The sequence below is a fragment of the Ursus maritimus genome, unplaced genomic scaffold (assembly GCF_017311325.1).
Source record: "Ursus maritimus isolate PB19 unplaced genomic scaffold, ASM1731132v1 scaffold_7, whole genome shotgun sequence".
Lineage (NCBI taxonomy): Eukaryota > Metazoa > Chordata > Mammalia > Carnivora > Ursidae > Ursus > Ursus maritimus.
The window spans coordinates 18,044,314-18,071,100 of NW_024426885.1; the positions used below are offsets into that span (position 1 = coordinate 18,044,314).

Below are 26,787 nucleotides of genomic sequence, written 5' to 3' on the forward strand. Positions count from 1 at the left end.
TGATCTGAAACCAGTCCGTGAGATGAGCTGCGTGTGCAGTTGAGCTGAGCTGGCTGCTTCGCTTCTCTGCGTGTTACATGAGGCAAACCCTGGACTTTTACACACACACACACACACACACTACTTTCAGTCCATTGCAAAAGGATTTCATCAAGAGCTGGGACTTTGCACATTCCAATAACAATTGTGAAAGTATTCACTCAAGGAAGAATTTAGAATTAAACACTTAACACAGTGGGTCAAGTTTGCAGAGAATTGAGACAAAGGAAAGGAGGTAGAAAAAGAGAATGTCAGGAAAAGAGATGAAGGAATGAGTGATTCATCAACAGTTCTGCCTCCAGTTACTTTTCCTTCACTGAGGGCTTTTCAGAATTCATGAATTTATATTTGAAATCTGTCCATTTGAATGTCTTTATGGGCGACATGATAATGAGGCATTATATAATCATTACAAATGGTTTCAGATCATTGCGTATGAAGGTTTGTAACATTGTCATTCTGAGGTCTCTGTCCCCAAGCCCCCATATAAATAACACATAGTTACCAACCCCAATGGGAATACATCCTATCCCTTAGGTATGTCAGATGTTGGGGGGTAAAAAGGTAAGAACTTCTGGCTTCATAAGCCCAGTGTACAAATGTCTAAACCATACTTAAGTTATCCTTGACTTTTCTCAGTTAATTAGCTTTGTCAATTCCATATGAGAGTCAGTGATTACCTTAGATTAAAAAATTACCTTTAATAAAAAAATTAGCCCTTCATGTAGAAAAGACTTCCAAATTATCTCTTTATAGTTTATAGGTATAAGTTATATAGCATATATATATATATATATATATGGCATTCAACATACTTGCTTTTTAAAAATGTATTAATAAAGTAAGACATTTTTATTTCTTTTGTTTTTATATTTGGTTTATTATTTGGCAGAGTAACACCATTCAAGCATTTTACTACAGAAATTCCAAGTTTAAATTTTAGTTGAGAGTACATGAAATCAGGAATGAAATTGTCTGCATGGGTCATCCTGAGCTACTAAGGACAGTTTGCTATAGGAGAATACCGCATTTCAGGAATAGATGAAACAAGGCTTTGTGTTTACAGAAGGGAAACTACAAGTCAAGCAGTTTGTTTTAGGTGTTCCTAGACTATTTCTCTGCTAAGTCTTTTTCACATTGCAGGCACCGAGGATGGCTTGCAAGGCGTCTTTCTTATGTGCTTTTTGTTCAAGAGCGAGATGTCCATAAAGGCTTGTTTGCCACCAATGTGGCTGAAAATGTACTGAACAGCAGTAGGTAAGGGTGAGGATGATGTTATAAAGGGAAGAGGCAGGGATGAGGGAGTGGGAGGGGGGAGTGGGGTAGGAATTGCCTTCCTTTATTAACCTTTAGTTTCTCTGGGACTCTGTCTCAAGAGGGATTTCCATTTCCAAATGTTAAATGTTAAACTCCAAAGGGAAGCAAGGAAAGGCAGTAAAACAGATGGTTTTGTTCTTAGCAGTCTTGTTTTATGCATTAACAGTCGAATGGGCTTCTTATTGGAATTCAGAGATACACGTATTTCCAGTTCTCTGTTAAGTGTTCTGTAATATGAATGTTTGGGACATTGTGTTTCCTATCATTATAGCCAAAAGAGAAACACATGTGATATTTCTGTTAAACAGTTATTGAGTACCTAGGCACAAATTTTTGTGCTAGAAAATCCTTAGTAGAAATTTTAAGAGAATAAGGTTCTGTCCTTGCTCTCAGAACAGCTTGCTTACAAATGGGAGGGACTGACTTGAATTCAGATGGAGTGGGGAAATAAATCATTCTCAAGTTTAGGCATTGAAATACGGGAGTTTTCATGAAGGTTGGTCTCTGATCCACCTCACTGATGTCACCATGGTAGATGTCTACCTGGATTTGGGGAACCAGAGGCCAGAGTGGTTTGAAAGGTTGCTTAGAAACGGAGGCCCTGTAGTGTGGTTGTTGAGGCCTGAACGGTGGTGGCACATAGTAGGTACTTAATAAGTGTTTATTGAATGAATGAGTAAATAAGATTTTGTTATCTTTTCAGTTACTTGTAAAAACATTCCTGGCCAGATTGAAATAAAGGTATTAAAGGAATAGGCCTAGGGTGCATCTGTGTCCTGTGGAATTGGTCTTTTGTATTAATGAATTATGGGGCTATGTGGGATTTTGCTGTGTACTAGTCTAAAATCAGTAGTAACAGTGGGAGAAAACATAATTATTTGAAACTCTTTTGGGTTATTGTATATTCTTTATTCTAGGTAAAAACCTTCAAGTGTGTTTCATTCCATCCAGATGTTTTGACTAATAACTAGGATATTAAAAGTGATTTAAAGAGGTTTAACCTCATGTTCTTCCCTAAGTCACATGGAAAATTCACAAAACTGGATTAAATCTTACCTCTTACTTCACTGCTTATTGCTCTGTGTTGTTTTAATCTTGAGCTGTGCCTTTCTTAAATTACTGGGTTGATATGGAAAACACTTGTAAATATTTATGCTCCTCTTTGATCCCTCCTAGAGAGTTTTACGTATAGTTCTAATAAAGTCACCATAAAAATGAGTAATACATTAGTACTTTAAAAGAAAAATCACACATTGCTTTGGCAGTGGGCTTTGGATACCTCTGAATTATATGCCTAAAAGGATAACCTTTCTTTCTCTCCCCTCTGCTGGAGTGTAACTTTGTATCCCCCGTAGCATACCTGGAACACTCCAAATCAGGTGGTTGTTACCCAGTGAATTTGAGTTAAAATCTTCAAGATGCCTTCCAGATTCCTCAGGGATCCATTGATTTAGGAATATAATATCCTTAATATTTATTAGGCAGCCAAACAAAACATATCTCATTTGAGCTTATTTTCATGTTAATCACAGATAAAGGAAAAGATACATGTTGTTTTGTAATTTATAGCTACGACTTAGAAAATACTGAAAGCAGAATGTAGCCTAGAATGAATTACATTGTCTTTCTGTTTTGAAATCAGAGTACAAGAGGCAATTGCACAAGTGGCTGCTGAATTAAACCCCGATGGTTCTGCTCAGCAGCAGTCAAAAGCCATCAATAAAGTGAAAAAGAAAGCCGAGAAGATCCTTCAAGAAATGGTTGCCACCGTCTCACCAACAATGATCAGGTACTAAAAGGCAAAGCAAAAAGCTTTCAGTGAGAGCCGTCCTGTTTTGAGCAAACAGGGACTGAACCATTGGACTTTCCTAGCACAGTGGTTTTGGTCCAAAGGAAGTTTGGACATATTCTGATGTTAAAACTCCTTTTTATTTTATTTATTTTTTATTTTTTTAAAGATTTTATTTATTTGAGAGAGAGATCATGAGTAAGGGGGAAAGGTAGAGGGAGAAGCAGAGTGCCCGCTGATCAGGGAGCCCAATGCAGGACTAGATCCCGGACCCTGGGATCATGACCTGAGCTGAAGGCAGACGCTTAACCGACTGAGCCACCCAGGGGCCCAAACTCCTTTTTATATTCTTTTTTTTTTTTTTTAAGATTTTATTTATTTGACAGAGATAGAGACAGCCAGCGAGAGAGGGAACACAAGCAGGGGGAGTGAGAGAGGAAGAAGCAGGCTCATAGCGGAAGAGCCTGACATGTGGCTCGATCCCATAACTCCAGGATCACGCCCTGAGCCGAAGGCAGACGCTTAACCGCTGTGCCACCCAGGCGCCCCTCCTTTTTATATTCTTATTCAACTTCCATGGGAATGTGCCTTCCATGGGGAGTAGGCTTTAAGGGTCCTTAATCTTTGTTAATCGATAGCAGCCACTGTATGACTGCGACCTCTCTTTAGACTTGTGAGCTGGGTTTCACATATCCATATCTTAAACAGAGTGGTTTTATACTGCTTTCTGCTCACCTAAATGTTTGGTTGATGATTTGCTTCTGAAGTGTAAAGTGTGCTATTTGAGTGAAATGTGAGACTTCAGTCTGTAATAAATACATGTATCTCTAAGTATGCATGTAAAGGTCAGCTCTTTAATCCAGTAGTTCAGGTATAGACACAGACATACACTAAGTTACTTACAAGTGCTTTTAGATTGTAGGTTCAGAAACTTAAGTAGACAAAAGTCAACTCTCTCTAAATGTATGTATATACATTTAAATATCTTTTTTTTTTTCAACCTTCTTTTAGACTGACGGGATGGGTGTTGCTCAAATTGTTCAACAGCTTCTTCTGGAATATTCAGATTCACAAAGGCCAACTTGAGATGGTTAAAGCTGCAACTGAGGCAAGAATTTGTGTGATATGTCATTCCGTTGTCCCCATGTTTGCGGAGTGATTTCAGAGTTCTTTTGTATGGAAATGTTCTCTTGTGTCCGGTGTGCGTCCATCCCATTTGGAAGATTTCCCCCATGTGACATGACCACAGTAGCTGTGCTTGCGGGGCGGGGGGTGAGTAAAGGAGGACCTGCCAGAAATATGCTGGATTCCTTTCGTGAGTTACCTTGCAACAACTCGGAAATGAGGTAGAACAATCCGTATTTATAAGTGAAGAAATAAAAGCACAGATAGATTAAGATTTCCCAATCATGGCTAGTAAGTGACTGCCCATGATTTCAAGCCAAACCAAGCTTGACGTAAACCCTCTGCTCTTTTGACATGATCAGAGCGGCCCCTCACAAGATACATAAAGTTCATTTGAATTCTCGATTGTGCTGCTCCTTCCCCAACTCTTTTTTTTTTTTTTAAATTGTGGTAGTTGTTGTTTTCAGCTAAGAAAGTATTGAATTGGAAGAAGTTCCTGTTGCTGGAAAATGTTTTTAAAGAATGAGTCATTGATCAGCCAGCATTTGCGTGATTCTATCCAAAAATGAAGTTGCAAAATGTGATTGAAGCTCACATTTGAATTTTAAATTTGGCATTTTTTCTTTTACTAGATGAATTTGCCACTTATATTTCTACCAGTTCACAGATCACATATTGACTATCTTCTGCTGACTTTCATTCTCTTCTGCCATAACATCAAAGCACCATACATTGCTTCAGGCAACAATCTTAACATTCCCATTTTCAGGTAAGAACAACTTATTTTGAAATTTAAGGTATGGAAAAGATTATATTTTGAATTTTTGTTTTTTTCATTATATGTTTTGAAACATGTTATTGTAAAGATGACATTAGCTTTTTTGCTTTCATTATAAAAGTAATGCATGTTTATTGTGGAAAATTTGAAAGGTACAAAAAAACATTAAGACTATCCCCCATTATTTCTATGTTTTATGTGGGATACTTGGTGAACTGTGAATACCTCAGCTTCGTGGGCAATATTTATCAAATGGCTAAAGGCAATTAGAAAGACAAGATAGCAAATTACCATATCGGGCTTGGCAGTAGGGAAGGTGGTGTGGGGATATGGGTCACAGTGTTGGTATAAAGTCAGTAAGAAGAACCATAATATCTGTTAACTTTGACCTGATAATTTAGTAATGCTAGACACGTAATAATTATAATATGACACAAAAAGTATATTTTAGAGGTTTTCAGTGCATTCCATTCAGAGGAAATAGTATGTGAAGAGGCCAAGAGGTTCAAATGCACGGTATGGTCAAGAAACGGCAGATGATTCAGTAGGGTTAGAATGCAGGATGCAATGGGAAGGGTCAGAGGCCAGAAGTGATCATTGCATAAGGAGTGAGAGCTAGATCACAGCAGTTTTTAAGCCGAGAATTCAGAGTGTATCCTGTAGTTGAAAAGTGATCAGATTTGCATTTTGAAAAGTCATTCTGGATTAGAGGGGGTTAGAACGATTCTGACTCTATTACAGTAGTTCAGGCAAAAGATAATGAAGGCTTAAATTAAAATTTGTAGTGGTGCTCTTGGTGAGGAGGGCATAGAGTGGGAAAGTATTTGGTAAGGTGAATTGGTAAGACAAAATGCTAGTCTAGAGAGGGGGAGATGAGGGAGGAAGACTCCCAGATATTGGCCACTGGGGAGCTGGATAGGTGGTAGAGCCGATCACCAATGGGGAATGGGTGAGGAGGAGGTTTGGTTGGTTGGGGACATTGAAGGTTCAGATTTAAAAGCAGAGAGCATCTGTGACTTCAGCTCTGAGCAGTAGGGGGTATGAGGAGGATGGATTTACAGTAACTGGAGGGCAAGTAGGCTGGCAGGTTGTGCAGGTAAGGTCTCACAAATGGCCCTCATAACCTTTGTGCATTGTGAAATCTGACCCTCAGCCTCACAGTCCAAGGAGCTCCTTCCTAATCCATTGGCTCAGAGTTCTGTGGCTAACTGGACTCATGGGAATGGCTGAAGGGAAGCCATTCATTCGTGTAGTCAGCGGATACTTACCCCGCTGTACTTTAGACAAGAGTGAAGAAGTTACATAGTCCTTGCCTTCGAATAGTTCATAATCTACTGGGGAATATAGACAAACAGCTATAATGCAATGCGATACACCCCTACGGGGCAGACATGCTCCTCTGGGACCAGAATATCTGTGTTTACTCTCTTGGGAGCCTCTTCCCAGTACTGGGGAAACTGGGAAGTTGCGTTAGAAAGTCACCAGAAAGTTGGTAGCAGGCATAGACTTAGAGCAAAGAAGACTGTTCCCTTGGGGCTTTGGGGAGGCCCTGCCCCTTAAGTTACTCATCAGAGTAACTCCTGTACTCATTCCCTCCAGGTTCTCAGCTTGCAATTGCTCCTGGAAGGATCGCATTGAAATGTGTGTTAGAAGTTGATCATTTCTCATAATTCAGCTTTCCTTTTCATGAGCTCTGTGCCAGTCGTTGTTTAGCTCATCCTTCCTTCAGAGGTGACAGTCGATGACCTGGCCTGTGTATTGCCCCTTTCTTTTGTTACACGCCAGTCTGCCCATTCACGAACCACTTTTCAGGGTGGGTTGTTCCTGTGGGAGGTTCATCTCATTCATTATGAACTTTTCTGTAGTTTTGCTCTCAGAGAGTGATAGAAGATAGTGAAAACATATATTAATATCACTATTTGAAAAGAATAGGAGGAGGTTCTGAGTTTAGAAAGGTTGCCTTAAGTATTATAAAATTTCAGCTCAGTATCAAAATACATCAGTGTCGTGGAAAGAACCATGGGGTTGAGAAAAGAATCATTTTATCCCCGTGTAAGTGTATACGAAGCACATTTTTGTTTCATGTTTTGGGAAAATGGTTATGCTTGGTTTTGGTTTGGTAAAATTACCCTTGTCTTACAGAGACACTCTCTAAGCAGTACTTTCTTGAGAAAATTTCCCCAAAGGAGCTTTTGTAACATCACATTCATTTTGTAATAAATGTGCCCAAGGCAGATTCCAGGATGTCTTAACAGTGTCCTGAGATCCTTGACAGTTTTAAGATTTAGCAGTATTTCATCATCCTCTTAAAATCTGTACCATTACCTTTGCAGGGTACTATATTGTACAAACTTCTTTTGGTTTGGAAGACACGTTAGTAGGTTAGTAGAGCTTCAGTACCCAAAGTGATATTCTAAAGGCTGACGAATGATGCAAATGATTGAAACATGTCAATAACATGGAAAATGGAAAAAGGCCACATTTTCACTGTCAGCAGCTTGAACAACACATGTGGTGTATATTCCTATGGCATATGTTTTGAAGTAACTTGGAATTTGAGTATTCTTACATTTTTCTTTGTAAATAATGGATGCATTCTTCAATTTATAGTACCTTGATCCGTAAGCTTGGGGGCTTTTTCATACGACGGAGGCTGGATGAAACGCCAGATGGACGGAAGGATATTCTCTATAGAGCTTTGCTCCATGGGGTATGTATGCTCTCTCATCATCCTTAAAGCCCTTATAGTAGTTATCACAGCAGAAGGAAAAACAGACTTGATTGAGATTATTAAAAAAAAAAAAAGTTGTCTATGTAATTATTTAAGTGGTTATTTTTCGGGTATCGGGTTGATGATTATGTCTTTTATCACCAAAATACAGCATTGGAGGAGCTGTCTTACTGTTATTCATGTGAGTAAAATATTTTGTCAGTAGTGAAGTTACAGGTTTTTGTTTAAGATTTAACTTTGCTGAGCTTATCCTAAGTTGGGCGGTCTTGAATTCATGGTTTACATTCTCCTTACATTCCAGCATATAGTGGAACTACTTCGACAGCAGCAGTTCTTAGAGATTTTTCTGGAAGGCACACGCTCTAGGAGTGGGAAAACCTCCTGTGCTCGGGCAGGACTTTTGTCAGTGGTGGTAGATACTTTGTCTATGAATACCATCCCAGACATCTTGATAATACCTGTTGGAATCTCCTATGATCGTATTATCGAAGGTCACTACAATGGCGAACAGCTGGTAAGAGGACTGCCTTCCCAAACGTCTTCTTCACTTTCAAGTCTTTTGCTTTCAGATGCGGGCTTTTGGAATCAGCTAGGGATTTTATGCTACTATTTAAAGCACTGTAAGAAACATGGTAGAGTGGGTGTGGTGAGTGGCTTTCATCTCTTGTGTCCTTCTGGTGGTGCTGATGTGTTTTCCTGCACATCTTCTTTATCCATAAATTCTTCTGTTGGTAGACACTTGGGCTGCTTCCATACTTTGGCTGATGTAAATGATGCTGCAGTAAACATGGGGTGCATGTATCCCTTTGAATTAGTGTTTTTGTATTTTTGGGTAAATACCCAGTAGTGTGATTATGGGATTGTAGGGTAGCTCTGTGTTTAATTTTTTGAGGAACCTCCATACTGTTTTCCACAGTGGCTGCACCAGTTTGCATTCCCACCAGCAGTGCGTGAGGGTTCCTTTTTCTCCACATCTTTGAAACACTTGTTCTTGTGTTTTTGAAGCTAGCCATTCTGACAGGTGTGATCTCATTGTAGTTTTGATTTGCATTTCCCTGATTATGTGTCTGTTGGCATCTGTATGTCTTCTTTGGAGAACTCTCTGTTCATGTCTTCTGCCCATTTTTTAAAAAAGATTTATTTATTTATTTGAGAGAAAGAAGGTGCGTGGAGGCAGGGTGAGGAGGGGCAGAGGGATAGGGAGAGAGAGAATCTCAAGCAGACTCTGTGCTGAGCATGGAGCCTGATGTGGGGCTTGATCTCATGACGCTGCGATGATGACCTAAGCCAAAACCCAGAGTCGGATGCCCAAGTGACTGCACTACCCAGGTGCCCCTGCCCATTTTTTAATTGGATTATTTGATTTTTAGGTGTTGACTTGTGTAAGTTCTTTATATCTTTTGAATACTCTTTATCGCATATGTTGTTTGCAAATATCTTCTCCCATGCAATAGGTTGTCTTTATTTAGTTTTGTTGAATATTTCCCTTGCTGTTCAGAAACTTTTTATTTTCATGTAGTCCTAATAATTTATTTTTGCTTTTATTTCCCTTGTTGCGAGACATACCTAGAAAAATGTCGTTATGGTCAGTGTCAGAGAAATTACTGCCTGTGCTCTCTCAGGGATTTTCATGGTTTCAGGTCTCACATTTAGGTCTTTAATCCATTTTGAGTCTATGTTTGTGTATGGTGTAAGAAAGTGGTCCAGTTTCATTCTTTTGCATATAGCTGTCCAGTTTTCCCAACACCATTTGTAGAAAGGACAGTCTTTTTCCCAATGCATGTTCTTGCCTCCTTTGTTGAAGAGTAATTGATCAAATAATTGTGGGTAAATTTCTGGACTTTCTATTGTGTCCCATTGATCTATGTGTCTATTTTTGTGCCAGTACCGTAATTTGCAGTGGTGTTTTCGTGAATGGCGTAAACAGTGTACTAAGTGAATTAGTGTTAGGTGTTCTGGTTTTCATTGACCAAACCGCCTCTCCCAATAAAAGGATTACATCTTTTAGCATCTTTGCATGCTAAACATTTTATGACAGGTCTCCGTCAATGACTACGTATTTTCCTTCTTTATTTAGTGTTGTCCTTTTCAGTACAAGCCTCCAGTTTCCATTAAAAAAAATAAATAAATGGCGGGTACCTGGGTGGCTCAGTTGGTTAAGCGTGCGAGCCTTGGTTTTGACTCAGGTCATGATCTCAGGCTCGTGAGATGGAGCCCTGCGTCAGGCTCTGCGCTTGGTGGGGAGTCTGCTGGAGATTCTTTTTCCCTCTGCACCTCCTTCAAGTGGCATTTTTTGGATAACAGAGTACCTGTTAGCTTTATTTCTTACCATGCTCTTCTTTCAAAATTGGAATTTAGGGGAAACCTAAGAAGAATGAGAGCCTTTGGAGCATAGCTAGAGGAGTTATCAGAATGTTACGAAAAAACTATGGATGTGTCAGAGTGGATTTTGCACAGCCATTTTCCTTAAAGGTGAGTATCTGTTGGAATGAAGCAGTGTGAAAGCGTTGGCAAGCCCTGTGTCAAAGATGTGGGCTTTGGTCCTGCCTCTGCTGCCTCCTCTCCATGTGCCCACGATTTCTTCTCTTGTAAAATGAGGACTATGTCAAGAATGGCGGTTCCTACATTTTCCCACCAAAGTATGCCTGTTGACAGAGGACAGCAAATGTCTGTCTTTGGGAGATGCCAGGGTCAACATTTATTGCTATTGTTTGTTTTTTAGTTCATGAGAATTCTGCATGTTGCTTCATAATATATGTTGGTATTTTATATTATGTTTTAAAATTGCCTTTAGAGGAAATTTTGCAAAACCCCAAAAATCTGGGTAAAATTGACAGTCTAGGATGATGTTCTACTGAGTGGAATCCAGCACGCACCCATGCAAAGGGAGAGTGCCATTCTTGTGCAGAAGCCTGGCGCTGGTGGGTCCCTGAGTTCCTGGCAGTTTTAAATTCCTACGATTTTCAAAGTGGTGATGGAGAAGGAGAGGGATGAGTAAGGGAATCGGGAGCCCAGGGATAAGGAGCAGAGGTCCTGCTTTTCCTTTTGTTCCATTCTTAGTTTTACATTAAAGATCCCAACTGCCATATAGATGCTTTCTGGCCTTGCACGCTTTCCACTTCAAGGAGCCTTGTCATGGTACCACTTTATCTTTTTCAAAATGATTGCACAATTTCTCCATATTGTTATGATTCGCTTTTGGATTGAGGTTCTTTTGAATATTATGTGACCCTTAGGTTGTCAGATTTCCTTTAAAAAGCATGGTTGTGTTAATTATTACTAATAAAAATATTGGGAATGTCAGATAATTTTGTGTAGTTGTGAGAAAAGTTAAGTGTTTTCCTTTAACTTTTTTTTTTTTTTTAAAGATTTTATTTATTTATGTGATAGAGAGACAGCCAGTGAGAGAGGGAACACAGCAGGGGAGTGGGAGAGGAAGAAGCAGGCTCCCAGTGGAGGAGCCCGATGTGGGACTCGATCCCGGAATGCCGGGATCACTCCCTGAGCCGAAGGCAGACACCTAACGACTGCGCTACCCAGGCACCCCTCCTTTAACTTTTAAATAATTTTGCTTAAGGGGTACGTGGCCAGCTCAGTTGGTAGAGCATGCAACTCTTGATGTTGGGGTCATGAGTTCAAGCCCCACGCTGGGCATGGGGCCTACTTAAAAACATTTTTTTAAAATTTAAATTAAAAAATACATAATTTTGCTTAAGCATCATTGTCCCATCCTTTTATCATCGGTCCTTGGATTTCATGCTTGCCAAAATTCTAGGCATCGTCCTGCACTTCCAAAGGTAGTTTATGATCTAGAAAGTACTTCTACTCTGTAGCATGGCTCATTTTATAAAGTACTTCCTTTTTACTTTTCGAAGATCAAATTATATTTTATATATGTTTATGTAAGCAAGACAATGAGAGTTAATAACTGCGTTGTATCCACCCTTCCTCCCCAGGAATATTTAGAAAGCCAACGTCAGAAACCTGCATCTGCCCCCCTGTCTCTGGAGCAGGCATTGTTACCAGCTATACTTCCTCTACGGTAAGATTTGTGGACATTTTTATCCCAACGAAACTGTCAAATATCTGTTATTTCTGGCATTGCCCAGAAAAAGAGGTTAAGTTTACGAAGAATGTGCACATTCTCATTTTCACTTCCTCACTTTGGGTGACTTTTCTCTTGGTGTCCGGTACAGGAGAGTGAAGTGACACGTTTGCATATTAGTCCGGAGGTTTTCGATTATTGGAGTTATAACATCTTTTTGATCGTATGAATCAGCTAGGAGTTCTTATCTGATTTCTGCTTTTGAATGTTGGAACTGAATTCCTTTTGGTAGTAGCTTAGGTGATGCATCTTAACCGTAAGTGCAGCGTATAAAAGAGTGTTCCCGTGTACGTTTTCCAGAATTCAAGTTGAATGGTAACTTAGAGAAATCAAATATTAAGCCCTTCCCCTAATGTGTTCAGGTGTCAAAATGTTAGAAATGTTTTAAAATGAGGTATCTTGTTTTCTGTAGTTTTTTCAGCCAGTGGATTTTGGGGGTGATGTACCAATAGGTTATTTAATCGTAACTCAATAAAATCTTTTGGTCAGGAAAATGTCTTAGATAAAATAAGGTATATTTTGGAGGAAAACAGTGCATAGAAATCATCTATCTGTGGTTTAAATTTAGACTATGTAGTAATTGCAAGTATTTAAGACATTGATACCTTAGTTCTAGATAGTTTGCTTAGAAAAGAGTGTGGTCATCGAACCTTCCATCAGGAACCAGGGATGTACTGTATGGTGACTAACATAATGTAATAAAAAAAATTAAAAAAGAAAAAAAAGAAAAGAGTGTGGTTGTAGAGTCTAATTAAAAAAAATCTTTTCAGACCCAGTGATGCTGCTGACGAAGGTGCAGACACGTCCGTTAATGAGTCCAGAAATGCGACAGACGACGCCTTACGAAGGAGACTGATTGCGAATCTGGCTGAGCACGTTCTGTTCAGTAAGTACGGTACCAAACCCTTCGTCCTGCCGTTCAGACCCAGCATGGCGCAGGGCACCGCACTGCCTGTGGAATCTGCTGGACTTAGATTCCCTTCCGGTGCCTCCTACACACGTGTCCTGCGCTCGTCCGGGGGCACAGGTGCGCGCAGCTAATTCAGGCGCCAGTGAGCCAGAGCAGAGTGAGTTACGCGCAGAACTAGCTTTCTCGAAGTCCCGGATGCCAACATGTGCCCTGTCGTAGGAACTGCTTCAGAATCCTGTGGCAGTGGCTGGCCCCTTGGTGCGCAGCCCAGGTGGGCTCTCCTTGCCATGCCCTGAGCCTCCCTCCTAGGCGGGCCGGACCCTCAGCACTTCCCGGAGGCCCCGTCGTGGGGACTTCCTCACCTCCTCTGGCTCCTGCCACTCCAGCTGTTCCTACTCCTGCTTCACGGGAGGTTGGGGTGTGCTTTCTTAAGCACATCCCTTTGTGTCTCTCTACCCAGATAACCAGGGATGTGGCCGTCTGGTCTCTAAAAATGTTATTTTATGGTTTTGTATTGTGCTGTTTTCCATTTATAACACAAATATTTATTCATGTTTTTTAAAAAACTCTTTATAAATATTCTTTTTAATGGCTATGACTTTTTTCGTTTTTTAAACACTGGAGACAACACTAACTGTGAATGAAATATTCACAAATTCACTATCAGAAAATTCACACACGGTGTGTTAGTTTCAGATTATTCCATAGATGTTCTTTTATTTGATTTATATGATTCTAATTTTCTACAAATTCCGAGTATTGGGTTGTGGACTACAGTAATTCTCAAACGTATTTCTGTCCTCTCCCTCCGTACCTCGGACCTGGCAGGTGGGTCGTTTCCTCCTCGGCCCGGTGAACGAGGCAGCATTTTCATCTTACCCATGAGGAAGCTGCGGCATGGGGCTTGAAGTAATCTCCCCCCAAGTTATGAAATTAGGCAGTGTAGAAATTAGACTCGAGCCCAGATTTTCTGACTTCAGATCTGCCCCTTCTCCCACTGCACCTCTGGAGTGACGGCATCTCTGCCCGCAGGAGAGAGCAGTAGAGGGGCGGCTGCCAGAGCCCGGAGCCAGAAGCGCAGAAGGGGGAGACCCCGTAGAACTGCCAGGACAGGCTTCTCCTTCGGGTCTGGGTATTTCCGTGAAGGTGTCCCTTGGCCATTCGGTAACTAAATTCCACTGGCCTGTTTGCGAAGCGGAGCTGTCTTCGGCGGGATTCTGCTAGTGATGCTCGTGATCTCTAATGAGGGTCTGTGGGCCGGAACGTGGTGTCACATTGTCATTTCCTTTTGGTAAATTCTAGTTACAGGAAATGTGGTAGATGTAGAGGTATTTATAGTTGTAAATACTCCCATTTGAGATTTAGGTACTTTTAGAGACTTCCAGCTGTATTTGAAAAAAGGTAACCTAAAGCTCTGTGTTCGCCTTCCAGCTGCTAGCAAGTCCTGTGCCATTATGTCCACACACATTGTGGCCTGCCTGCTTCTCTACAGACACAGGCAGGTACGTGTGCGGTGTCCCCTGCGGGGGGCGGGGGGAGGTGGCGCGTGGGAATGCCTCGGCAGCTGCTCAGACGCTTGTTCGCCACTGGACATGGCCCAGGCCTGGCTTATGCTTCTGAGATGAGCAGTAACGTAAGCCAAGCACCTGCCCACAGGAGCTTACAGACCTGATGGAGGAAGGAGTCTGCGTGAAAAAAACTCAGACTGCGTAACACAGACGACAGTAGGACATTCTTTGAGTAACATAGTTCACGTAAAGAAGGCATATTGTTGCGTTGACGTGCAGTAAGTGTTCTGACAGCTGATGACAGCTATTTGACGTGTATTTAGGGCCACACTCCCTTCATGCGCTCGTCTAAGTGCTGTGATGGCAAAGACCACATCTGTTCCATTCACAGTCGTGTTCTCAACACCAAACATAGTGCCTACGTGTGCATGTGTGTGTACACACATAGATATACATACATGTACATACTACTTATGTACACACATCTTACACACACACACACACACACACACATATATATGTAAGCACCAAGTAAGTGGTTGTCAGATAAATATTTAAAATGAGGAAAATTGGGGCGCCTGGGTGGCTCAGTCAGTTAAGCAGCTGCCTTCGGCTCAGCTCATGATCCTGGGGTCCTGGGACTCCGTGGGGAATCTGCTTCTCCCTCTCCCTGCTTGTGCTGTCTCGTTCTCTCTCACTCTCAAATAAATAAAGTCATTTAAAAAAAAAATAAAATGGGGGGATTACTGCTGAAACATAAGCACTTCTTTCTTTTAGATGGCTTCTTCTGCCCTTTGTGATCTTACATGCTCCTGTCATGTGTTGTGACCAGAGCGTTCTCTGGATGTGAATATTTTGACTTTCTGGAGGACCAGCTTTTTTCACCAGTTTTCTGACATCCTGTGTCCTAATATTCTGGCCCCTTTTCTCTCTGTGGCAACAGCGGGCTGCAGGAAAGCCAAGGCAAGAAATAAAATCCTCGGAATGGCGTCTTGGCCTTTTGGGAGGCAGGTTTTCCACTGTCGTGAGACCATTTCTGTCTGTTTCTCCAGGGAATTGATCTCTCCACATTGGTGGAGGACTTCTTTGTGATGAAGGAGGAAGTCCTGGCTCGTGATTTTGACCTGGGCTTCTCAGGAAACTCCGAAGATGTAGTCATGCACGCCATACAGCTGCTGGGAAATTGTGTCACAATCACGCACACCAGCAGGAACGATGAGTTTTTTATTACTCCCAGCACAACTGTCCCGTCAGTCTTTGAACTCAACTTCTACAGCAACGGGGTGCTCCATGTCTTCATCATGGAGGCCATCATAGGTGCGGCCTGCCCTGAAGTAGCTTCGTGGGGGGAGAAAGGGCCTAAAGCACATAGTGGTGTCTGTCGATTTGGATGGTAGCCTCTCGTTGGAGGGGATGTGTTGCTATAGTTTTAGTTTTCAAATGGAAATGTAATCTTTGTATCACTCTAGCTCGTGTTTACATTTATCCATCAGTGAGCAGTTACTGAGCTGCCGTGCATAGTATTACACTTACTACTGAGGACGAGAGGGGAGGCGTTCTGCTGTCAGGAGCTGGGAACCTGAGTGGGACGAGACGTACACATGGCAGTACCGTGCGTGTAGGCGATGAAGAGGGAACAGAGGAGAAGGAGAGCGGGAGGGACCGAAGCCCCTGAGGAAGGGGTTGGATGGAGTGGGATCACATGGAATCACGAGGAGTGAATCCTGAAGGGATTTACTCGACAGTTTTCTCCAGTGAACGCAGATAATTCTTTTTGATGTGTTCACGGTCTAGTAAGGCAATCCAAGTTTTCTGAGCCAGTTGAAGTTTTTCTTGGATCGGTAAGGCTGCTGGCTTCATTGATGCTGTTCTCTCCTCAGCCTGCAGCCTTTACGCAGTTCTGAACAAGAGGGGCTCGGGAGGGCCTGCGGGGCCGTCCCCCAGCTTGGTCAGCCAGGAGCAGCTGGTGCGGAAGGCCGCCAGCCTGTGCTACCTGCTGTCTAATGAAGGCACCATATCGCTCGTAAGTGAAGACTCTTCAGTGTTGCCTGTGGTCTTTTTCTTGAGAATTTTTATGGAAACATAAGCCACTTTTGTTTTTCTCTCAGAGAATGGTGTGTTATTGAAGCTTTACGTTCTCCCCCGAGTCTCAGGCCGGTATGCTATCTTGTTTGCTACTGGGGTCACTGCTCCACTGAACACATCATGTAGTTACGAGGCGTGATAGGACAGGTTGTTCAACGTTCTCCGTGAGTCAGATCCATAGTTACTGCGCTCTTATTATACATAAGGCACTGGGTCAGAGGCTTGTAAATAATTAACAGGCCCAGAGGATAAGAGCCAGAAACAGTCTTAAAAATCATCTGTTCAAGCCCTTGTCATTTTACAAATGGGAAAACTAAGGCTCAGCAGGACCCATGAGCATTTATGTTATATACAAGCACTTCTAGACATTCAGAATGAGGCGTACGTATTAAGCAATACATTCTTTTTCCTCAAAATCATCAGCAAATAGTATTCATATTCTATTTAAAGTCTAATACTCTCACTTATTTGAATGTGTCCTGGGACATTTGTGCGTACCTGTATTGTGAATATGGTCCTCACAGCGTTCTTTGCATATGGTATATTGTTGCCCTGTTGGGGAATCTGTTTTGCATGAACCTTGGGGCACAGGGTGAGTTGGGATGGGTGGACAGAGCTCCCAAGATTGTCCTTTTCCTGGGTCATTTTTGAGTTATTTGAATATTTGTTTCCTCCTGCACCACCTCTATGTACAGTGTTTACTGTAAGGGAGCATTTGCAGAGAAACTGTCTTACGAAGGAAAAGAAATTGGCGGTAGGGGCCTGATGAGCAGCCCTTCTGAGGACTTGCTCTACTGTGGGAGAGACTGTGCTCAGGGCGCCTGTGCGGGTGGTGTGGCACTGGGTGCTCTGCCAGACACACAACAAGGGCTCTTCTTGGGCGTTGCCCTTGACCATGCATTTATCAGGAGGGTGGGCCTGGGGAATCTTTGGACTTGCGCAGTAGAACCAGGTAGTTGATATGGAAGCATTTGGCCGTTACCTCGTACAGTGGTTTCGGTCTATAAAAAGGTCAGTGACAGGGCGCCTGGGTGGCTCAGTCCATTAAGCATCTGGCTTTGGCTCAGGTCATGATCCCAGGACCATGGGATCGAGCCCCATGTCGGGCTCCCTGCTCAGCAGGGAGCCTGCTTCTCCATCTCTCTTTGCCTCTCCCTGCCCCCACTCATGCTTTGTTTCTCTCTCAAATAAATAAAATCTTAAAAAAAAAAAAAAGAAAAGGTCAGTGACATTTATATTGAAATGCCTTTTCTTTTCAGCCCTGCCAGACGTTTTACCAAATTTGCCATGAAACAGTGGGAAGGTTTATCCAGTATGGCATTCTGGTAGTGGCAGAGGTAAGAGGAGTGCTTTCCTTCATTTGCCTTTATTTAGTTTGCTCTTTCTTATCTTTTCTACCAATTATTTTAACCAGTGTTACAACCGATTATTTTAGCCACTAATTACATTCAATATGTAGTCAAGTCCACATGAAGAGAAAAGTAAGAATAGGAAGAGTAAACATCTTTTGGGATTGTTTTTAATATTTTGGTTTCCTTTGTGTAACTGGTGTTGTCTAGAACATATTGACTCCGTGACACCCCAGGGTTTTCATTCCAGGAGGAGATGTTTTACATATTTGTGTGCTTGTAGCTTGCACACGCGCATTTTTCTCTTTTGAGATTTTAATTTTTGTCGATTTAGTGTAGCGAGTATGGCCTGGGAAAATAGACAGCAGTTTAGAGGAGGTGAGGGTGTCTTTATCTGTTCTGTCCGGTAGCTTCCCCCCACTACCTCTTTCTTTCCTTCTTTCCTTCCGCTCTGTTTCCCGAGTGTCTCTGAGTTTGGAACTGGAGGTGGGTTGACAGCGTGAACGGCTAACAGAGAGTAGGGAGGCAGGGAGAGGGGCTGCTCACCTGACCGCCAGCCACGCAGAGGTCCGTGCGCCCATGCATGCTTATTTCCTGTTCGCCATCTCTTTGGCCTAGCAAGATGATCAGGAAGATATTAGTCCTGGTCTTGCTGAGCAGCAGTGGGACAAGAAGCTTCCTGAGCCTTTGTCTTGGAGGAGTGACGAAGAAGATGAAGACAGTGATTTTGGTGAGGAGCAGCGAGATTGCTACCTGAAGGTACTTCGGTGGAGAATTCTGGTGGACGTTACAGGGAGGAGTTGAGGTTTATGTTGCCCTAGTTAATGAGCTTCTTAGAAACTGAGCCTCTGTAGACGTGGTGATATTTCTGGCACCCACAGACCAGCTGCGGTCCTTTCTGCCCAATAAACACACTCAGATGTTTGAGGTGAGTGAATACCCCCAGTTGCTCACTTTGGCACAGGTGGTGGCAAAGGAAACAAAAGTGCAGATTGGGAAGATGAACACCACCACGAGTGAGACCCTTCCCGACCCCGTCAGTAGAATGCCTGGGGCACAAACTGGTTTCCCCGCACCTGCGCTCTCTCCTGAAGAGGCAGGACTGTGTTCAGTCATTAGCAAGGCCGGGCCGCGCCAGGCCAGGATGGTGCAGGGATTGCTCCTCAGCTGCCACGGCCGGTGGCTCTTTCGGAGGCATGCTCGGTCTTGCCAGCCCTCCTCAAATTTCATACATTGAGCCCTTTGCCTTGAATTAAAACAAATCCCATCATAGGAGAAACTTTAGATTTTTTAAAAGATTGATTGTCCCTGATTTATAATTTTGATTATATTTTGATTAGATTTGATTATAATTTTGATTAGATTTTTTAAAAGATTGATTGTCCCTGATAATGACCCATTTTCCCCAACTACCTTAAATGGATGACTGTATAATAGCCCAGATACACACACACACACACACACACACACACACACACAGAGCCTCAGGACAGGTCACTTCTGGAGAGTCCACCTGGCCTTTTTGGGTGTGATCAGCTGTGAGATGGGGCAGTGGCCTTGCTGCTACCCTGCAGAGGGGCTGAGCCGAGTGTGCCTGATTTGGGTGGGGGCAGTGAGAGCCCCCTGTGCCACCCAGCACCCCATCACCACTACCGTCACTCCCCGCGGTGCCAGCCTGTGGGCCAAAGGCCGTGGGGGGTGGCAGGAGGTGAGGGCTGGGGAGGACTGAGCTGACTTTGGTGGTCTTGGCACGTGCCCTCTTTCACACTTGAGCGAAACCCGGGAGGGTCCAGCCTGGGACCAGCTGTGTTCAGTGATGACGCTATGTCATTCAGGTAGGCCAGTTTCTTTCCAGGGAGCTGTTCAGTGAGTGCAAACCTCAAATACTGTAGAAAACAATGACTCCGATAAAGAACGCATTTCAAAAGCCGGAGTCCTTTTCAGCAGAGGGTCTGTGCCCCCGAGCGGGGGGCTGCTCCCCCGGGGGTCGCCTGGCCACTGACGGCTCTGAGGACGTTGCGTGTCAGCCTGCGTGTTCTCTCCCTTCTCCGTGACCATCCCCCCCTTGCTGTCCCAGGTGAGCCAGTCCAAGGAGCACCAGCAGTTCATCACCTTCTTACAGAGGCTCCTCGGGCCTTTGCTGGAGGCCTACAGCTCCGCCGCCATCTTCGTGCACAACTTCAGCGGTCCGGTTCCCGAGCCTGAGTACCTGCAGAAGCTGCACAAGTACCTGGTCACCAGAACGGAACGAAGCGTTGCCGTGTACGGTAGGCCTGTCCCTGCTTCGCTGCTCGGAGAAGCTCCGCTTTGTTGATTACGGGAATCCGCTACCTGTAGACCGTTGGGAAGAAATTATCCTGCCCTCTAACTTCCTAGACTCCTGTTGTTACCTGTTCCAGAATGTTCTCTAAATGGAACGATACAGTTTATATACTCTTGTGTGTGGCTTTTCCACTGAGCGTTACAAGTGGGAGGCCTCCGTGTTCGTCCACGTGGTTGTTTGTTTACTCTTGTTGCTTCATGGGGATCCCCCGTATAAATATTTACTGCATTTTATTTGTGTCCATCATTGAGGGATAGTCGGGGTGTCTGCACTCGAGAGCTGCGGTGACTGGTGTTGCCCCGAACATGTTTGAGCGCATGGGTGCGGGCCTTAGCTCATTGACGCTGGGCGGCAGGTAGGCCCAGAGCTGCCTGTCAGAGCCTCCGTGGGCCCCGCGCGTGGTTCCTGGGGGGCGTGCCGCTCTGCAGTCCGGCAGCGGCGTGTTTCCGGGGCTCGCCTCTGGCCAGTGCTCGGTCATGTCTGCGTGATGAGAGGAGCGACTGAGGTGGGAGCAGTGTTTTCTACAGTGATGGCTTAGGACTGAAACTGCTGGGAATCCAGACTTTTTAGACCCAGAAGGGCTCTCGAGATAATTTCTCTCTAGACGTCTCTCCATATATAGACCTATATAGTTCTAGATTTCTCTCTAGATAGACATCTGGAGATAGAGCCACCCACTTTACAGATGAGGAAACTATCGTAGATCGCATAGCTAGTTAATGCATACACTGGGTTCAACACTCTTTTTTTCTGACCTCTGGATTTGTGCTCTTCCGGTTGCACTGATACAGGACTCGTCTATGCGTCACTGCAGTTGAACAGAAATTCTACCCACTGTCTTGTTTGCTTCTCTAAAAATCCTTCAAGATGGATGTTGTAGGTGTTTCTCCTTCTCTTCCTTTCTCTCGTTCCCTCCCTTCCTCTCTCTCTTTTCTTCTTGCTCTTTTTGCCTTAAAAGATGACAAAATAGGTTTAAAGAAAAACAGCAAATCCTTTGGGACCTCCCGGGCTGCCAGTGGCCGGAGTGGAGCTTGACCCCAGTCTGCTGACTTGCTCAAACCCTCTCCAGGGCCTCCTACACTTTCTTACTGTGGACATTGGGGTTTTCGTGTTTGCTGGGCCTCAGCTTTTGACAAGGTTTTATCCTTTTTCTGCAGCTGAGAGTGCCACGTACTGCCTTGTGAAGAATGCTGTGAAAATGTTTAAGGATATCGGGGTGAGTACCCACCGCTTATGGTAGGAAGGCATGTGTTAACTTCTGTTTCTGCTCAGATCTGGTTTGAGCCACCTGCATTTGGGGTGGGCCCTGAGAAAGCAGTTTCTGCTGGACTGATCATGAACACATTTCTGGGGATTGGGAAGGGGACAGGCATGTTGAAGGTGAGGCCCATCAGTACAGATTTATTTGAATGTTCCAGAATTGTCCTGGTTTTCACCTTCATCCCCAAACCATTTACATATAACAGGTGGCAGTGTGTTTCAACATGTTACTGCAGTTTTCGGCAGGGATGTTATGCCATATGATTTTCAGTTACTGTGTTTCTACCGGTATTGCTGGAAGTTTCCTCCCGTGTACTGTACTCCATGTGTCACGTGGGACGGGAATTCCATGGAGGTACTAATGGCCTTTGTGAGGGACTCTGTGACTTTATTCTAACACAGATTTTAAAGTATAGTACACTGATTGGACTCTACCCAAAAAACCCCACACCTGCATCCGTAACCCTACTGATGAACACCCACACGTCTGTTTACTTAAAGCCAGGATATCGTTTTACGTGCCTTGACTGCCTTTTGGGGTCTAGAACACAGGTCAGGGTTGGGGACAGAAATATCTTCTTGTTTTGGTTTGTCTTTAATTTCAACTTTCTCTCTAGGTTTTCAAAGAGACCAAACAAAAGAGAGTGTCTGTTTTAGAACTCAGCAGCACGTTTCTACCTCAGGGCAACCGGCAAAAGCTCCTCGAGTACATTCTGAGTTTTGTGGTGCTATAGGTCACTCCTAGGACCTCTGGCAAGTGGGGGGCCTTGGACGAGTCCCTCGCGGGCTCTGGCCTCTGGCTCGCGAGCTGAAGGTGCCAGCGTGTGGGCAGGCCTGCCCTGTCCTGCTGTGACGTGCTGGAAGACAAGTGCCTTCCCCCCCATGGGGCTGTGCTTACCCCTACTCTGAGATGACACGGCGGCGTCCATGTGATGCTAGGGGGCCCCCGGCCTCTGCTTGCAACTCGTCATCGGTAGATGACACAGTGAAATCTCAAAAAATTATTTTGGAGTTTATTAAAGATTTCCCTTTTAAGTATAACCGTTAAGGACTAAGTTACTGTGATGGGCACAAAAATGTAGATTCATTCTAGAACCGAATCTTATATAGTACACTTAATACTGTCAGATAATTTGTCGGTATATTTTCTGATTAATGGTTAATGCTTCCTTTAAACATAATTGAGTCATCCGTTCACTGTTCTTTGTTTTGTTTTGTTTTTTTAGTCTTATCTTTGTCAATAGTAGCTAAATTTTAAAGGGGACACCTTTCATCCCAAAGTGCTTTACAAACGAATGGGCTGATCTGTGTCACATCCAGGTATCACTGTGCTGTCCTTTGCAGTCAGATTTAGAAAGTGTTTGAAGAGCTATCTGAAAACACAATATTCGTTTAGGTCGGAAATAGAGCTAATGGGATCAAACAGTTAACATCAGGAGGTAAATTTGGCCAGAACACAGACTTTGAACTTCTGCTCATATAAAAAAGTGCCATTGAGTTTTAAATGACCAGCAAGTATTTAGGAGCAACTCCTGTTTCATGTCTGTACCCCTTCCCGCCTCTCAGGTGGCACCTGCCTCTCACAGGTACAGCGGTTTCTGGGAGGTTCTCGGTAGACTGCGTGAGCGGGAAGTGCCGTGGCCAGAGGCTGCTGACCTGGGGCTCTCACGTACCGTGTACAGGTTGCGCCCTGCAGCAGTCCGTGTGACTGGGGCCTGCTCAAGTTGTGTGGCGTACAGCCGTGTGCCATGTGGGTGGTAGCCCTGTCGACTGCTCAGTGGTTGGAGGCAGTTCGCGATTCTTAGCTGTGAGGAAAAACCATGGTTTTCTAAAAACGTGTATGGGTTACATGCCTAAACCCAATGCCACATAGTGGCAAATTATTATGAAAAATTGTCTGTTCATAATGGGTAGGTGCCTTCTTATGAGCAGGGAGCATAACTGTTCATTGTAATTTTGGTGATTTCATAAAGATCATGTGATATTGAAACATTTTCTAACAGCTTATTCCTTCTCTCCACGGTATTATGGAATTAGGAATTTTTCCTGACGAATATTGTGTATAGTCTTTGAATGGAAAATACTGAGAATTAAGTTTGTACTTTTATAAGCTTGGACTTGAAACACTAATGGTATCTCATGGATATCCTGTGTCTGTCGGGGACTGATCGGTATCACGTCGTATGAAGGATCTTGTCTGAAACTCATAGCAATAATGCTGTGCTGGTGTGAGCTTTTTCCAGTCTTCTCAAATTCCATGTTTAAAATCTGTTTGTTCTTTATAGGAATTCACGTGCCCTTAAGCCATTGTCAGTGTTGTCACGGCCCTGGTGTGGAGCAGGGTCTCTGCCAGGTATCCCTCCGTTGCACAAACGGGGGGACGAAGGAACACTTCTGTTGGCTGGAGCTGTGCATGTGGGGGAACACCCAGGGAGAGTTATTTATCCCCGGGGGTGTTCCTTTCCTGGGCGGGCAGTCACTGCACTAGTCTCTCTCATTCTCCCTCTAGATTACAGATCACGGGTTGCTCAAGTTCTCTCTCAGCTACCTGGGAAGTCAAGGTTGGGACTGATTTCGAGTGGTCTGTGCTGTCCCACCTGTGACTTCCGCTAAGAGCTGCTGCTTCGCCAGCCTGAGCAGGGAACAGTGGCTTCCCTGGCTTTATTTTCCTTTTCTGTTGGTTCGTTTTCTAGAAATATAATCAGATGCTTTGGGGAATGCAATGTATGATTTGCTAGCTCGCAACTTAACTCACTGTGAGAATAAATATGCATGCTTTTTGTAATTAACTGGTGCTTTGAAAACCTTTTTTAAGGAAGAAAAATCTCAACCAAAGCTATGCTCATCCAGACAAGCTGACCCTGAGTTAATTTCGCACAACTCATTCTTCAGTGCCTCATTACTGACAAACATACATCATCACAGTAAGGCTTCCAGTTAGCACTGTTTTGCTTAAAGATTTATTCTCACTGTTTTCCAAAAGCGAATGGCTTCCATGTTAAGATTATACAAACTAGGTGCTTGTAAATAATTTATTACAGTTTACTCTACTGCATTTCTGTAAAACTGAAATGCATGCCCTCCAGGGGAAGACTGTGAGTCAAATTAAAAAACAAAATCCAATAATAAGCACTATGAATCTGCACGCTTTCCAACCGAGAATGTCCTAAGTGATTTCAGAAAAGAGGAAGAATGTTTTGCTCCCTTAAATTTCAAGAAAAGCAAAGGGAAGGAACTTGTGTGAGACGTGTAGAACTAGTAAAAGAGAAAGTACTCCCAAGTCCTCCTTCTCAGATCTGTTCAGTCTTTCAAAGTCATGAGGATGAGTGGAGAAAATACATCAGGTATTGCCACGAAATGTAGACGCAGAGTGTGGGACTTCCCGGCGCCTGAAGGGAAAAGCATTTCCCGTGGTTCTCCACGTAATCTCGGTGTTCTGTGAGACGTTCATAGGTGTTTTGTAGAAGATGCGTTGCTGGTAAATGTGTACGTGGATCCTCTTTTTTAGATACAGCGTGCTCTAGCTCGGCGTAGGCTCAGGGCGTGCCAGTCCCAAGCCTGTTTAACCCAGCGTTTCCAAACTGTTGTGACCCCGGGACCTCTTTCCCCCTTGGCGTCCCTATGAACCTCTCACTAGTATGCCGTGGAAAACATTTTGGGAAGCGCTACGTTCGATAGTTCTGTAAGGGGACAAAACCATACGAGACGGCAGGGAGGCAGACTTTGCAGGCGTTCTGTACGATCACCTGCTCTACTTAGTGGATGTAGGTTTCCCCCTGGAGATGATAAGCACAGAAAACTGTAATATAGGAGGTCAGGTCTCTTTCCTTTGATGGAGAGATCAGCCATCCATGATCCTGGGTTTTTCCCTCAAAGTAATAAAATTAACACAAGGATTAACTGGGGTAAATAATTAAGATTTTAATTCAGATCTAGAAGAAAATATTGCACAACTGAATGCAGATTTTTATCCACAGATAGTTCTAGTGTTTAGAAATGATAAGACCTATCATTGAAGTTTATAAGACTTAATTTGGATGTAAATCTGTTTTTTAAAACACTCTTTTTAGGAACTTGAGACTTGGCATCTGGCGTTCTAGTTTAATACAAACTAATGATTGCATTTGAAAGAATTTTGACTTTATTTCTAAACATCTGAATCTCTGAAATGCCTTGATGGAAGGTGTTATTTTCCTGTTGTACAAAGAAATGTTAAATTGTTGTAAAAAGAATTACTATAAAGTACTGTGAAATAATACTGCGTGATTTTGTGAGTGAAACTTACTTGGAAACGTTGATTGATTTTTATGCCCGTTAATGTAAGAAGCACAGAAGTGTAGTTTTGTTTTAATAAACCAAACAATGAATATATTCTTGATGTCTTGCATTTGTAGTTAACAGTTCCCGACGTAATTCATTAGACAATTATTCTTGTTTGACTTTACATAGAACTTTATTAAAATGCTTATAAGAAATAATCTTGTGTAAATGTGTGAGCCTGCAGTGCATGGTTTTATTACCGATCCATAGCTCTCCAACTTTGATCAAGCATTTGCTCTCCTTAGTAAATGTTCACATTACAGAGATACACTTTGAGTTCCTATAAAGATTCCTTTAAACTTGGTGCTTCTGTCATATTTTTATATACTAAAGTTTTAGGTCTTTTTTCCACTAGTTCATAGTATTCACTCAAAAAATAGTAGTTGACTTTTTTGACAAGTAAGGCAAGTACTTCCTTACGGGACTATTTTCTGTGGATCCCTTGAAATCACTCAGTGCAGCCATCTCAAGAGCATGCCCTCTTGCTGTCCATGTCCTTTGGGTACGTAACATGCCTGCGAACCTGACATTCAAGACCGTCCCATCTGTTCTCCACCAGACCCTCTATCTGAACTTTGCCCTTTGCCCCCTCTGGTTTGCTCTGGAAGGTGTTGCCAGGACTATGTCCTTGCTCTTTGGTGCATTCATTTCTTTCTTTGCATTAGCAGCTCTCTTGCGGCGGCCAAATGTGACCTTCCCTTTATCATATCAAATTCCATTTTTTACAACCACTCACTCGAAGAGGATGTTCATTTTGAAGGCTAATCTCTTAATGTTCCGTTCTGTGCCCACTCATTTTAGTCCTTTTTATTCCTTTTTTAAACACCTTGCAGTCTGCTACACACACACCTAGTGAAATTCTTGTGTCCTTTTTTGACAAATACAAAGGCGTTTTCCTAATTGTTGTCCATGGCACCTGCGATGTCCATACCGCAGCCTGGCCTCTCCGTGAGAAGCCACTTCTGCCCTTCTAGTTTCCTTGGCCCTCTGGTCTTCTGTCTCCTTTGCAACTCCACCTTCTCCAGCTCTTCCTTGCCTCCACTCTTTATCGGATTGTCCTGGTGTTGTTGCTGGAGCCTCTGAGTTATTCTGAAACCTGTATTGGTTTTGTATGAAAGTACCCAATTTTTTTGTGTTGGTACAACAAA

At 43.3% G+C, this 26,787-nt stretch overlaps 1 protein-coding gene across 5 annotated transcripts in view; it reads left to right on the plus strand.

The window, feature by feature from the left end:
• The window catches only part of GPAM (glycerol-3-phosphate acyltransferase, mitochondrial), a 33,289-nt gene extending 7,599 nt beyond the window's left edge, over positions 1-25,690 (plus strand). For all 5 annotated transcript variants that reach the window (XM_040624478.1, XM_040624479.1, XM_040624477.1 and 2 more), the window contains exons 5-21: positions 1,183-1,296; positions 2,999-3,145; positions 4,157-4,253; positions 4,903-5,039; positions 7,659-7,758; positions 8,081-8,293; positions 10,138-10,251; positions 11,736-11,821; positions 12,655-12,770; positions 14,226-14,296; positions 15,355-15,619; positions 16,183-16,325; positions 17,647-17,724; positions 18,355-18,495; positions 19,814-20,003; positions 21,217-21,275; positions 21,937-25,690. In XM_040624478.1, the coding sequence (XP_040480412.1) occupies positions 1,183-1,296; positions 2,999-3,145; positions 4,157-4,253; positions 4,903-5,039; positions 7,659-7,758; positions 8,081-8,293; positions 10,138-10,251; positions 11,736-11,821; positions 12,655-12,770; positions 14,226-14,296; positions 15,355-15,619; positions 16,183-16,325; positions 17,647-17,724; positions 18,355-18,495; positions 19,814-20,003; positions 21,217-21,275; positions 21,937-22,053 (2,188 nt within the window). In that variant the 3' untranslated portion in view covers positions 22,054-25,690. The remainder of the gene's footprint in view (positions 1-1,182; positions 1,297-2,998; positions 3,146-4,156; positions 4,254-4,902; positions 5,040-7,658; positions 7,759-8,080; positions 8,294-10,137; positions 10,252-11,735; positions 11,822-12,654; positions 12,771-14,225; positions 14,297-15,354; positions 15,620-16,182; positions 16,326-17,646; positions 17,725-18,354; positions 18,496-19,813; positions 20,004-21,216; positions 21,276-21,936) is intronic.
• The last annotated feature ends 1,097 nt before the right edge of the window (positions 25,691-26,787 follow it).